Raw genomic sequence first — 14,792 nt, forward strand, 5'->3', positions numbered from 1 at the left:
TAATAAATTAAACAATAATAATAATAAATTAATTAATTAAATAATAATAGCCTTGAGCATAAGTATTTGGTATTTATGACATATTTAACATTTTGATTTAGCACTGGGGCACTTTAATTGTTTTATCTTTTCATGTTTTATCTTGTCTGTAAACTGTGTCACACACACCTAAAAGCACAGAGGGCAGCCTATGTGAGAATATACACCACAAACATGCAACCTAACATGGGCATACACTATATCTTCCTTTGTGATCCAGTCATATTGGTTTATGCTGATTCATTGTGCAACTGGACAGGAATTTCCCTATAACAAGCCCCCTTATATGTCAACACTTTGATTTCCACAGAAAAACGGTGATGCATTACAACTGAAGCTCTATTTAACAGCAGCACTAACATCACCGAATTCAAAATCTAAGCACTGCTGGAACATGACAGCTATCGTACGTGTAATCTGACCTCATTCGCTGCTTGCCTGGATTTTTTATTTTGGTGTGTAAACAGGTGCATCAGATGGACAGCTTGACCCCATAATTGTCAGCATCAGTTCCACTTGTTACACTCCACAGAATGTGTGATAAAACCTCCACAGACAAACACAATGAAATTCAGGGCATTTGAGGAAACCGAGGCAGTTAAGGTCATATATTCTCAGTGACCAGAAAAATCTGTTTATTCTCTCTGGGATGTTGCACTTTTTGAGAGGCTGCCAGTGGTCAAACCATCGCTGTTTACAAAAACATAACTGAAAGCCTCGCCATACCACAAATCAGTCAGACACCATGAGCATTGCTTTGCCTCACCTCACCTCACCTCACCTCACCTCACTGGGAAGCCATAAAGAAAACTGGCAGTCCAAAACAAAGAAAACAAGTGTTCAGGAAAAAGGCCAGAAGCTGGTTTTGTAAAGCACTCTGCTGACAGTATAAAATGGGACTGCAGTAGAGGCAGACTGCAAACAATTAACAGGTGTTATGTTGGCTGAAGGGTACACTCACAGCCCAAAGTGAACCCCAGACTTTCCCATGCCACCCCCTCCCCTGCCGGGGTGGAGGTGCACCACTGCTACTGTCTCCTGATAGACATCTCTGCTGCACTTTTATTGCCAATTACCACTGAAGGTCACACATCAGTGAAGAGTTTAAAATTCCAGGAAAACTGAGTAAGAAAAAAAAAAGGGAAAGAAAATTGTTGGCTCTTATGTAACTGCTTCCTGAGAGCTGGCTGGTGCCCAAGAATCGTGCAGCATTGAGTTAAGGAAACTGGGACAGTGCTGCTTGTTGTTGAGGCACCTCTGCAGCTCCCCCTGTTGAACGAGAAAAAGAATAACAGCCGAAAGTCTCCTGATTTCACCCGCAGCGGCAGGCAGGAGGATAAACCAGGACAAGCAGAGTCTATCTGAGGGCAGTTTGGCAGAGTGAGGGATGGGTGTGGCAGCTGGATGAATTACGCTTGGAAATGTTTGAGAGGACAGTACAGGGGAAGAAAAGCAAGGCTGGGGAAGTGAAAGTGAAATATTTGTCAAAGGAGCAGCAGGGATGTGGTCTGAAAAATGCACGAGGTAAAACAATAATCTAGAAATCTCTAACAAAACAAACAGTAATTGGTTCGGTATAATGAGGATGTAAACACAGATGGATGGAGACTTACAGAAACACACACACACACACACACACACACACACACACACACACGCACACACACACACATACATACACAAAGGCCACTGCCAAACAAGAACAGAGACAGTCCCTTATGTAACCCCAAAAGCATCCTCAATCACTACAATACAGAGTACCAACACATTGGTATGGACAAAATTTCAAAACTTTTTCATGACTTTCAAGGCCTCAAAATATTTTTTCTTGTCCCACTTGCCTGGCATTTTTCAGAAATATAAGATTCAAATTCTATTAAAATCCCACAGGATTTGTTCAAGGACCATGGAAAATTTGAAAACAATAATGGCCAAATTATTGTGTTTTCTATATAAAATAAAAGTCACCAAAAAATTAAATACAAGAAAAAGAAAATACATTTACGAAAGAAAAAAAATGCCACAAAACCGTTTTTTTTGAAAGAAGAAAAATTAAAACAAACAAAAATATATTTTAAGTTTTCTATAAAAATCATCAAAAATTTCTAAAAAAGGAAGAAGACAATTGCCAAAAACTTTTTAAGAAAACATGCTTTCAAAAGGCAAAATAAACAGTACAGCCATTAAAAGTTGGTTTTTGACATGCCTAGTTGGCTCACATGACGGAAGAGACAAAGCATGGTGGAAAAAAAAAGAAACTTTTATGATGAACAAATAAACAAAAACATAGCATAACCAAAACACTGTCACACATCGATGCATAAAAGCTATATTACGTTGTCAAAATAATTTAATTCATTCCATTTAATACATTACAATGATTTTTCCAAAACTTTCAATGGCTTCTACTAGTTCTATGACTTTTCCAGGCCTGGAAAATGTGATTGTGGGAGGTAAAATGCTAAATCATTTCCCAGTTTTAGGACTCATTACTGGGATTCATTATAAGAGAGAGGTATCGTCTTCATCTGACCTTTCCAATCTCCCACAGAAAGAAGCTCACATGCACATGAAGAAAACACAGAGCCGTGCACTGAACGACATGATCTGGCCCTGACAAAGAGAGTGACGGGCCGCTCATGTCTTATTTTCCCCTGGCGCTTGCATTTTATCACGTTTCTATTTCTGGAACAATGAGATAACCTCCGCTAATGGGCGAACCATCGCTCTGCTTTATCCTGCTCTCTCATCACTCCCCCTCCTGCATACACACACCCACACACACAATCCAGCCCACAGACTGGGCATGCAACAGCTCCAAGTATGATGGGCTCTGTCAAACAGTAGTGAAACTGACAGCTGCACTCATTCCTAGAGGCCTGTGGGTGGGAGTTTGGGTGTGTTGCGGTAGGTCAGAGAGCAGCGGCGGGCCAAACACTGGGGGTTACATAACAGCTATCATGGCAGTTTATCTTGCTCCCGCTAAAAGGAAGTTGTGGTTTTGGCCCTGTCTGTCTTCCACCTGAATGATACCCACACACATGCTGCCAGCCGTCACTCAGGACACTGTACGCCGTTGTTAATGTGAGTGTGTGCATGAATGAGTGACATACAGCATGTGCTGTGTGTGGGGGGTGGTTGAGAGACTATGTGTACATTCTTAAGATGCATTTGGGAGGGGTTGATGAGACAAAGCGCCCGTCTATGAGAACAGCGCTGTTTTTGTGGAAGCCGGGGATTTCCATCGCTACAGCACAGAGGGGCATGTGCAAGCAGGGAGGGAGGGAAATAAAAAAGAGACATAACAGAGAAACTGAGAGAATATCGCTTCCTGGCAACGCTGGAAAGACCCTTTCCGACAATTTCTCCATTCCCTCCAACTGACACCAAGTTCACTTCCCTTGCACTCACCGCATTCTTGATTAAGTGACTAGCTTACAGTATTATTTTCCTGCCGGCACAGATTCTCCTACTCTGACGTGTGCTTTCAGTTTTGATAAATTTACTGATTTCGTGAGAAGCTACCGAGAAGAATTTATACATTGTGTGCTTTGCCAAACAAAGCCAATAAAACAATCCCAACAAAAAGTCCACTTAGTAGCTTCAGCAAAGCATTTGAAGTTATACTATTTAGAATTTTCCTTACAAAAAGCTGTATAGATTTATACAGAAAGTACAGTCAGTATATTTTCATGTCAGAAAAAGTCGAATTATTGTATTTGTCCGACTAGAACTGGACTTTTAAAATACATGTGAAGATTATAGTCTGACTGAAATCAGACTAAATCGAAATTCTTGCAACACACCCAGATAATGTGACTGGAAGTCAAGCTCTTCAGTCATGTAAACATCTCAATCTGACTTTAACTATTTTGTTCCTTCGTCTGTAAAACTTTTAAACAATGCTGCCAGAGAAATTGTGTTACACAGTCTCATGGTGTTTTTAATACTGGGCGTGTGCAATATGTGTTTTTTATTACTGGGTAAATGCAATAGGTGTCGTTTGCAATGTGTGCACAATTTGCATTAAGCGAAACTGGAACTATGTGCAGCTGCATATCTGGTGTTGTTTTTGTTCATGCTGTGGTGTTTTTAATGTCATGGTGTGACAATTGTTTTTGTTGTAAGAGGGGAGGCATTATCTGTGTAGCACTGAGTCAAAGACAAATTTCCCCTACAGGGACAATAAAGTGTATCGTATCGTACCATAACTGGACTAAGCACTGCTTATTACAGGGGAAGGGATGAGCTTAGGTAAGGGACAAACAACTTGAAAAGGTAGTATTTTATATGTACTCTGAATAAAAAGTCACACTCTAGCCACCCCCCTCCGCGGAAAAATAAAGTAGAGTCCCACAACACTTGCGCTGACGTGAAGCGATGTACTGCAGTGGACAGGGCCACAGAAAAACATATTTTAGCCACCTAAAAAAAATAAAATAAAAATCAATAATACCAGTTCAAGTGTACTGCCTCCAACACAACAGCTGAAGGAGGCAGCGGTAGAACAGCAGCTCCGCCATTCAGTGGAGTAAAATGGAGTCTGGTGTTTTTAATATAAGGGCTTCAAATCTCAGCCGGTAAGGGCTGTCTTAGAGCAAGGTAAAGCAGTGAAAATATCCTAAATGTAATTTTCACTTTCTTACACTTTCACTAACACTGACTTTTTAAAGTGGCTTATATCAAATCAGTGAAGGCACAGTTTGTTCAGCGCTGTTTGATTATATGTTCATGAGGCAGCCGTTTTCAAACCCGTAGTTACTGTAAATAAAAAGTTGTGATTGTGATTTGGACAATAGACTGTAAAGAAAATAGGTCTGTAACAACTAAATGAAAGAAGGCATATCTCCACTTGCTATGAGGGAGTCACACATACTTCAGTCAATAAATGGATTCTCCCCCGGTACATGTATACTGGGAAAAGGACAGTAATCCAGTTAAATGGCCTAATCAAGCTATGAATGTAGCTCCACTAAACTGCGCGTGTCAACGTACTGAGTGTATTTATCTGCAGAGACTCTGGCCACGGCCTGTATTTCTTAATATTCATATTTGGGATGTTTATGGGTGTGTACCTCCACAGGTCAGGTCAGTGATGTTTAAAAAGTTAGGGATTAGGTGCTGGACTGTTAGCAGCAAGCACCCAAGAGAAGCAGCACCAAAAAAATGCAAATATAATGCCAAATAAGAGTGAATCTGTTGGCTTTTACATTTTAGTTGTTTAAAAAGTATGAAGATAAATGAACCACCAAAAAACCCTTAACTAAATTTGCTTAACTAAAAGTTCAACCCCCCCCCCCCCCAAAAAAAATATGAATAGATTTATGTGGGATAGGTCCCATCCTATGACATAAGTCACCAGTGCGTGCCATGTGAGACTCAGCTTCTCTGTAATCACACCCATAATCCCTGTGACATATCACAAACAGAAAGGAGAAAACTAATTTATCCACTTCCTTAATGCTACAGGTCACGACCACACACATATCACACATATTTTTGCAATGCAAACACATGACATGCACACCGCTGCACACACTGTGTTATGAGCTATCTGTTGGAGTGAACTGATGGCAGACTATCCCCGGCTATATATACACTCACACCTGCTCTTGTAATAGAACCATCAATCATAAGGAAGCTATGTGGCATGAAGATCCAGTGACCAGAAAAATAGAAACACCTAATTGAAGTTGACTGATAATAATAACAATAATGATAATCAAGATAATTAACTAAAGATTAAGAGCAAGTCAATGATGAAAAATGAGATAGCATGACTGAGAAGATGCACAACTCCTTAATGGGACAGGAGTATGAAGTTTAAAGAGAAAATATTTGGTTGCTCTGGTTGTTACAGTGTGACACTATTTTGATTAAAAGAAGAAAAGGAAAAGGAAATCACCCTCTGTCCCTCTATGGAAATTCCATAGCCCAAAAGTCCCCGACAATCTGTGATGAGCAATCTTAGCCGCATGTATGTGCTGTAATAATCAAGCTTTAGGAGTGCATTAAGCTGTAGAAATGGATTAACTATAGAACACTTAAAGTTGTACACCTGGATCCTCCACCACAGCATATTCAGTGAAATAGTGTTCTTTTAAAAAGTGCCCTCCAACATATAACATAAATAAGTAGACAACCACATACAGGTACAGCAGAGAAGCAAATGCATAATGCAAGCTAGACATGCTAGAAGCATGCCGCATTTTATCATGGAGATCAGGAGGAACTCTTGCAGGCACAAAACAGGGAGGGAGGGACTAAGGCCACATCCACACTAATACACTTTCATTTTAAAATGCCTTTTTCAAACAAAAACTATCTCCGTACACGTTTTAAGACAATTTCAGAAATAATCTCCATCCAAAGTAGCACGCCTGAAACGCATATCACATGACCATTCACAAACAGGAAGCTGATTATCTACTCTGCAGTTGGTTGCTTAGTTACAGAAAACACTACGGATATGGCTAAATGTAAGTCTAGAGATTTTGTTTTTTGGTTAAATGGAGAGGTGGAACAGTTGCTGAAAGTAACACTTGAGTATAAGGCTGCAAAGGTCCTGGAAAGCAGATTGGGAGTCGTTACAGAGCAAATATGGCAACAACACCATGAGCCAGAGAAAGCCATGGCAATGGGAAAGAAATAATTGCACAATAAGGATACATTTTCAAAAGGTACATAGACCTAGCTATGTTTTGGCTTGACAAGTTGTGACTGATGCATCCCAAATGGGAAGCAAACATCATCGTTTTCAAAAGTCTGAGTTCCTGCTGAGCCAGACTACAACACAACAAGGGTGTCGACAGTACGCACACAGGATAACTATCTCGGAATATATTGCTGTTTTTTGGTATTTTATTACCATCATTGGCTACAATGACCCATAAAGAAATGAAAACAGGAGATTTCTTTTTTTGTTTAAACTTAGTATTATTACTATAACTGAAACTCAAAACAATTTTTAATGAAAGTATGTGTATAAAGTCTGCCTTTAGAAAATGACCAACATGAAGGTAAGATTCTCCGTCCAGCTGCATTTTATTTTTTTCAATATTGTGGATAAGCAAATTTAGACAGTATGATTTTCATACCACGATATACCTTAAAACCTATATACAACTTGAACCCTATGCAGAGTTTTCACAGGTCTTAATACTAAACACAGGTTTAGTGTGGACGATAAGCGTCATGTTAACAATAGCTAGTGTGGTGGGGGGGGGGGTTAATACTGCCTAGTATTGCAATATTTTCATGTAGCAATATAATTTCACTACTTTATGTAAATTAAGTGAGATGAATATACTGAAAACTCTGTTAGATAAAAACAGATGTTGACAAAGATTTCTTTTGGGGTCATAATTTGCTATTGGATGATAAATCCTAATGTAGCACGATGTTTGTTATTGTAATACTCAGTATATCGCAATACGTTCAAGATCAGTCAGTAGTTATACATTTTAAACTAAAAACATATTAGTGTGGATGCAGCCTGAGCTGCGGACAGGTGTCACTGATGAGAATGCAATGCAGAGTCTACTCACAGCACAAGCACATCTAATGCTGTTAGTGGGAGACAAACCAAATGTACATCACAATAGTAAGTAAAATGATCAACCTCAGCCACATCCATTTCATCATCAAAGGCAATCAGCTGCAAGAGAAAAAGTATAGAGGCAGAGAGTTAGTAGAGCTTGATTAGTGAGTTAAAGATAAAGTGTGCAAATGTCAAGCTTGTCACAAACACACACAAACACACACACACACACACACACACACACACACACACACACACACACACACACACACACGCGCACACACACACACACACACAGCATGTCCCGTTAATGAAAACAGTGAAAGGATAGCATGTTAATTTTTGTTAAAACACCCTCCACCTTCAGATTTTGCATTACAATAATGCAATTAAATATAAAGATTGTTTGACATAAATTCACGGAAAAATACTTAAATGTTGAAATCATATTTACCAACTTTAAGTCTACAATAATGTCAAGAAGAGGCATACACAGTGGTCTGTGAAAACCTTTCACATATTGCATTTCTTCAACAATAGCTGAGATCTTTTGTGAGATTTTGCAACAGTGCCTTCCTCGTTTTTGAGGACAGCTTGTTCTAACATCTTCAGTTGTGTTATATTCTTCCCCACACTGTTTTAAGTCATTAACCTTTTTAACCTTTGTTTTTAAAAAACTTCTTTTCCCTGAAAATGTTGTGTTTCTGAAACATGTAAATCTACAAAAGGTACTCCAAGTCACACCTTGTGGTTTTGCCCTAAGATCATCCCTTTCTGGCAGGATATATTCTCTTAGAATTGTAAAATGTTATTATGCACATTGAATTTGATGCATTCATTGCCCTGTTTAGTTGTTCTGAAGCGTCTCTTACATTTCCACATGCTGTGCAGAAGACCCTGATGGTCTGCATGTTAGTAACAAGAGGATAAATCTTGCCAGTGCTCTAGATTCTCTAAATGGCTTCAGGAACTAATCTCATGCATATGTCTTGAGAGACTTTGAAACAACACAATGAGTTTGCAGGATAAATTTGGGAGCGCCTGGGGCCCAATAATTAGACATCTTAATTTTCCCATTTATTAGCTGAAGTCCCTGCTGCGCGACAAGTTTTCATTTTCCTTTTTGTTAATGTAATATGCAAAACATTGTTGTATTTATCTCTCTCCAGTCTAGTTTTTTGTGGTTTTGTTTTGTCTTATTATGTGTAAGTAATGAGGCTTTGTAAGTTTCCTTGTATACGTTACTTGTTTTTGATGAAAACTAAATCAAATTAAAAAAGAGAGAAAAAAAGATCTTGTGTCCTTCCCTGACTGGAACTTCAAGGTACAGATGTGTTTAACCTAAAATGACATGTCTCATTTTTTTCCCACTTCGACATTTAAGAATTCTTATTTCTCCTAATTAGAGTATTAAAAATAGACAGATATAGACCTCTTAGGACTAAATGCAACTGTGAATAACCTATACTATGGTTGTATCACAAAACGTCACACAAACATCGAGGCTGTAAAGTCACATTCGGCATTATAACATAAGTTTCAAAGTTCACTATTTTACTGCATAGAACAAAACTGGAAAGGCTGTGATGTGTTAACCACAGACCTTATTTCATCTAACCAAAAACCCATTCAAAGAACTCATTGACTTCGAGACGAGGGAACTGGAAGTGCAAACAATGCTAACTCATTTCCACATTTTAGAGCTCAGTCTTGCAGCACTCTATTGCGCTACTACGTTTAGCCTCATCTATGCTGTGGTCACTGCAGTCTCGTGCCATACTGGCACCGGGTCTAAGGAACCCTACTCTTGTCATCACTGTCATCTAAATGAGAAAATTAAGCATAGTGAGCGAGGGTTTTATTGAAGTTATGGCAGTTTGGATTCTACAATAGCTAAAATCAGGTCAAAATATGAAATCATGTTGTTCTACCTGTGCTTACATGTACATATGTTAATGCAATATAGGCCTACAACCGTATTCATGTCTTTTTCTGGGAACATGTAACTACTGTCAATATATACAACAAATATTTTTTAAGCTCTTAATGCGCCTTTGAATTCTATTTGCATTGGTTTTCAGTGTTTGCAATCTTTTTAATACAAGAGGGTGTATGTTGTGTTCTAAGTATGTTTATGTTCTGTATGCTCATATACTCAATAGACTTCTATGGTTTGTGTGCTGAGGGGTAAGTAGTGAATGTAGTTAATCTGCTCTATTAAAAAGTTCTCTATGGAGGTTTTTGTAAACGGACATTGTGTATTTCTGTTCATTCTGTCCATTTTGTATTCGTGAATGCACCCCCCTCCCCTCATTAATGTTATCATCCTTGTTACAATATCAGTGTTTTTCTCTTCCTTTTCTTTAGCCTTTTACCGTCAACAGCTTTTGGCAGTTCCTGCATCCTCTTGCTTGTTGTACGTTTTGCACAAGCATGAAAGGCAAACTAGTTGTCAGAAACTCCACAGAGCACTTTTAAAAAATATATTACAGTACCAGCTATTGTTTCAAAAGTGCAAAGAATAATTTTGATTTCATTTATGAAAGAGCAGCTGTAACGTCCTGCTGTGGGTTGACTTTGATTCAATCAGTAAAGACATACTGCTATTGCCGAAACATGCAAACAGAGCTGAAGCAAACAGTACAAGATTAGCTCCTTTATTAGATAATGAGGTCATTAGTAACCAGTGAATGTTGTGTTAAATGGTTGCGTGAGAGAGATGAAATGTATCATAGTAATTGCACCTATTTCAATGTTACAAGCCCATTAGATGTCCGTTATCATTTGTTATCACTACCTTTATAATGCTTCAGAAGTGGTAAACTACAACTAGGGGGAGGCTAGAAGGCGCACATCCAACATTGTGAAACTGTAGCAGTTTCATAAGGTTTCAGTTCTACTTTTGTTAGGTTTAGGCACCAAAACTATGGAAAAGTATTTTGTTACTTTACGCAACAACATGAGTATACAGAGTACCTCTGGCCAAAAGGAGAAGAATTCTTTCATTCCAACAGCAATATACTTTTAACCAAGGCAAAACAGGCACTGCTTTTCTAATGTAGCTCTTTGTAAATGTTGTGTAATTTTCTTTTTCTTGTCTCATGGGTGTGAATGCTCTTTTTTCATGTTTTTTCATGTTGTTTACACCCCTAAAAACAATTTTATGTCAGTATATGATAGACAATAAAGTATTTTGAATCTTGAATCTTGAGTATGTTTTCACGTGAAGTAACATAAAACTGATCATTAAGTAATCTAAATGCTATATGTCAATGTTGGCTTTAGGTTTCACATCCAAACAGTGATCTCTTGGATGACAGTCCTGTGTTTGTTTGACATACCCATCTACTCCAACCCTGCGTATTACATCACCATTCTTCAAGCAATGATGAATTTTTTTTTTTTAATTAAATGTGGACCAGTGTTTGCTGCATCAAGCACCAATAAACTGCCTTTGTTGAAGTGACTTTTTGCCAACGTATGGACCTTTTTTGTTGATTGTGCTATACAGGCTCCAGAGGTATCCAAGTAGAGCTCAGCCCCCTCTTTTACTTAACCGTTATTTGATCTAATGTCTTCCAGTAAGTTTGGCTCACTGGGACCGGAACACTGTATCCTGAGTGTTTTATCTCATGTGTGGGTGAATCTTGGGCATGATTACAAGCTGATGATTAAAAACAGGAACACAGAGGGTATTGTACCTTCTCCCCGTAGCCCCGGTCTTTTGTCATCATTTCCCTCAGTGTCTGCAGGACTTTGATGCACAGACGCTCCTCGTTCTCCTCCAGTAACTGCTTGGTGTGTTTGATCAGTCTGATCAGAAAAGAGAAAGAAAAGTGAGTACAGACAAATGGATTGAGGAAAGCCCCACATAACTCCACCACAACCACAGAGTGTATGAAAAAATGGATGTAGCCACCATGTGGCCACCATCTGAAGCCTCGAGTTTGGCAATTTGGCCGCCACCATCTTGGATTTTTGGAACCAGAAGTGACAGTGCACGGAAGAGGAGGTGGAGGTAACACTAATGCTGACTGCTAGCTCGGTTAGCTTGATGTTTTTACAGATGTGGCTAACTATGATAATGCTAATGAAAATTTTTGCTTGTGAAAAACAAGCTTAAATCCATTCAAACAAAATGTCTTTACCAGAAAAACTGAAAAAAAAACACCTTAGAGGGACTTCCAGAACAATCAAGCGCTGAACAAGACTTTTTTTTTTTTACCATAAAAACACAAGGAGAGAGAGCTACGGCTACACTGTGGTTATGCAACCTAACAAACAATGTGGTAGCATCTTGTCAATGGATGGCACCCAACTGTCACTCAAAGCAGCCACATCCTTAATTATGTTGAACTTTAAGGCTTAATAACACTTTAACAGGTAAGTTTTGTACAACTCCTGTTCAAAATCAGAAGGCCTATAAAATCAGAGCATATTGCTGTGGCTGATCTCCTTCATACAGTGATCATCTTTTAGCCAACCAACAAATCTGGAGGATAAAGGCCTGACAGCACGTATTGGATGTAAACTGAAAAAACAGAAAACCACAAAGTAATGGTTTACTCAGAGTGCATTTAGGAAACGTCAACACCAGTGTCAATGTTTTTGAGCTTTATGGGACCTATAGCAAGCCCAAAGGATTAATGTACTGTAAACCTTAAGAGGGTTGACACACTTTTCTGCAAACTACTGTACTTCACAATGGCAGCTATAAGTAGTAGGGTAATCCCTGCCGCCAGATTACCGTAATCCAATCTAAGAGCCTGTCAGGTAAAACAAAACACCATCAAATACACATGTATTTAATGGTGTACAGTTAATGCTTATGTTTAATTTCCACAACACTTCACCTGTTTAGACCCATTTTTTTTTCTTTCACTCTGCAAAGTTTGTTGGTCAATTTGCAAGGGGGATTTCAAACTTTAAGGCATTTCCAAAGCCTATCATAATGAAAATTAAGACCGATTTTACAATAATCAAAACTGAAGAATAAAACACGAATTGATGCAAATTAATTCAAGTAAGGGAATTTTGCCCAAATATCTACTCAAAAAGCATGATTTTTTGGAGATGTTAATGCAAGCAGCATTTTTTAAAGTAACAAATTATTTTGAGATTTCACAATGCAATGCCAGAAAAAAAGGTTCATATAATCTTTCTTTCCTTGCACTTTAAGGACTTCTGAAAGACAGATTTAAGACATTTTAATACCAGTAAAGGCCTTAATGTTAGTTGAATAAATTCATTGCCTTTTGTGTCTTTTTAAGGGTTTTTGGGAACCCTGCTTAAGCACCCATTTCAGTGAATATGTTGTTGAATACATTTTTATAATCAAAATTACCTTCTCCTGGGCAGACTGGTTAGAAGTCAACAGGCTTTCTGGTGCATTCATGGCAGGAAGCCCTATGTCCAGGACCTCTTAATTGCATGTACAATAGAATTTATAAGTACAGTTTTGTTTTAAAATGAAACCGAAAAACAAACAAACCATTACTTATATATGAGCACTAGCTGACCCAGTACAGCCCCTCAGTTTTTTTTTTTTTTCTGAGGCTGTCACATGCCACGGGCCAAGTTCTAAGTTCTCCATGTAGTTGGAGATTCAGACTTACTTTGATATGAATCCCCCACTTTCACATTTCTTGCGAGCATCTGTGTTCTCAGGGAAGAGCAGCTCTGGACGATGGAGGACATCCACCAGCACCGAGAGCTCAGCTTGGACCAGCGGCCTCAGACGGTCCTCTAGCGCTGACACTATGTCCTACAAAGTATAGGGACATACAGACAGCGCTAAGACGTGACCAGGAACTGCAGTTTTACATTGGATCCTACAACCTACTGACATAAATTCAACTAAAACACAAGAAACTTGTGCTAGTGAGCAGTTACAGAAAAGAGAGGAAGAGGAGGCAGAGCCAGGGTGGCAGGTCTGAACAGACTAAAAACCCCCCTTGCTGGATCGGGCTGAAAAAGCCTTAATCATGAAGTTTTTCAATGGAATTCAATGGAAATAATAAAGACAATCAAAAGCCCATTTTCTTATGTAAAAGTAAAAATCACATCCAATATCTATAATGTGCATTAAATTATTAAGAGCAGTGTTTCCCACAGATACAGAGTCTACTTGTGGCTGTGATGACAGGGATGGGTGGGGGGTAGTAGTAGTTGTAGTAGTATAATGACATACTCTACTAAAACTACTTTTTTTTTTCAAATGAGTGTGTGCCTCTTGGTATCATTCATTGTCCCCTCTATACATTTTTTTTGCGAGCCCGTAGACTTATCATCATCCTTTTTTTCCCTCCATAGCAGTTTTTGAATACCAGGGTGGATAACTGATCTGCTGATCTGTTCAGAGCTGATCAGATCAGATTGATGAAGAGGAACAGCTGCTACAGAGACGAGTTAGTCTAACTCTAGACCCACCAGAAAACATCTGACTTTCTACTGCTCCATCTGTGACAACAGTACACACTGAGCAAAATATCTGTGAGAATGCTTTATGAGTTAAATGAAATCAAATGAAATATTTTGCCATCAAAATATGTTTTTTATACTTATGTAAACCAGGTCTATTGGCCCTAAATTCCATAACAAAGGGAAAAATGAAAATGGGTTGGACTGAAGTAAGACTAAAGGTGTAACACAGAACTGATTGACAATTTATGCAATATGCTTTAAATAACAGTCAAAACAGGGCAGGGTCGGAATGACTCCAGAGGACAAAAGGTGTATGGCAATCGGGAGGACATAACAAGAAACAAAAGGTGACAATTTAAGTAAACCACACTGTACTTGAACAAGGCAAACCCTGTATTTGATGCACTGCCATGTCCTACTTCTCCATGCACTTACTTTCATGTCTGGTGATGATTAGTGTGAAATATGCAAATAAGTGAAGGTGCATGTTGAAAGCTGCTGGTCTGTTGGTGATTACAGTGCTGTGCGGGTTGTCTAGTAAGTGGCAGAACAAAAGGGAAACTGAACAGTGATGAAGCATACTTTCTAAGAAATGCAGTTCCATAAATTAAGGCAAGTAAGAAATGGGAAGGAAACCATTTTGGAAACGTTGTCTCAGCCTGGGAATGGGTCGATGAACCCCCCGCAAATAATCTAATGATAATATTATGACTGTGTTGATCTCATAAGCAGAATTGTTCATTTGATTGAAAAATAATATTATAATATCTGCTGCACCCTTACTCTGTGT

The 14,792-nt window shown here is 38.7% G+C and overlaps 1 protein-coding gene across 3 annotated transcripts in view; it reads right to left on the bottom strand.

Annotated features, from left to right (window-relative positions):
* Positions 1–14,792, bottom strand: part of itpr1b (inositol 1,4,5-trisphosphate receptor, type 1b) — a 123,792-nt gene that overhangs the window by 64,838 nt on the left and 44,162 nt on the right. For 2 of the 3 annotated variants that reach the window (XM_042499025.1, XM_042499016.1), the window contains exons 38-39: positions 13,195–13,343; positions 11,281–11,392 (exon numbers count right to left, since the gene is read on the bottom strand). In XM_042499025.1, the coding sequence (XP_042354959.1) occupies positions 11,281–11,392; positions 13,195–13,343 (261 nt within the window). Of the gene's footprint in view, positions 1–7,660; positions 7,697–11,280; positions 11,393–13,194; positions 13,344–14,792 lie in introns of all 3 variants that reach the window. The other variant, XM_042499007.1, reaches the window with a different exon arrangement.

The sequence above is a fragment of the Plectropomus leopardus genome, chromosome 2, assembly GCF_008729295.1.
Source record: "Plectropomus leopardus isolate mb chromosome 2, YSFRI_Pleo_2.0, whole genome shotgun sequence".
Lineage (NCBI taxonomy): Eukaryota > Metazoa > Chordata > Actinopteri > Perciformes > Serranidae > Plectropomus > Plectropomus leopardus.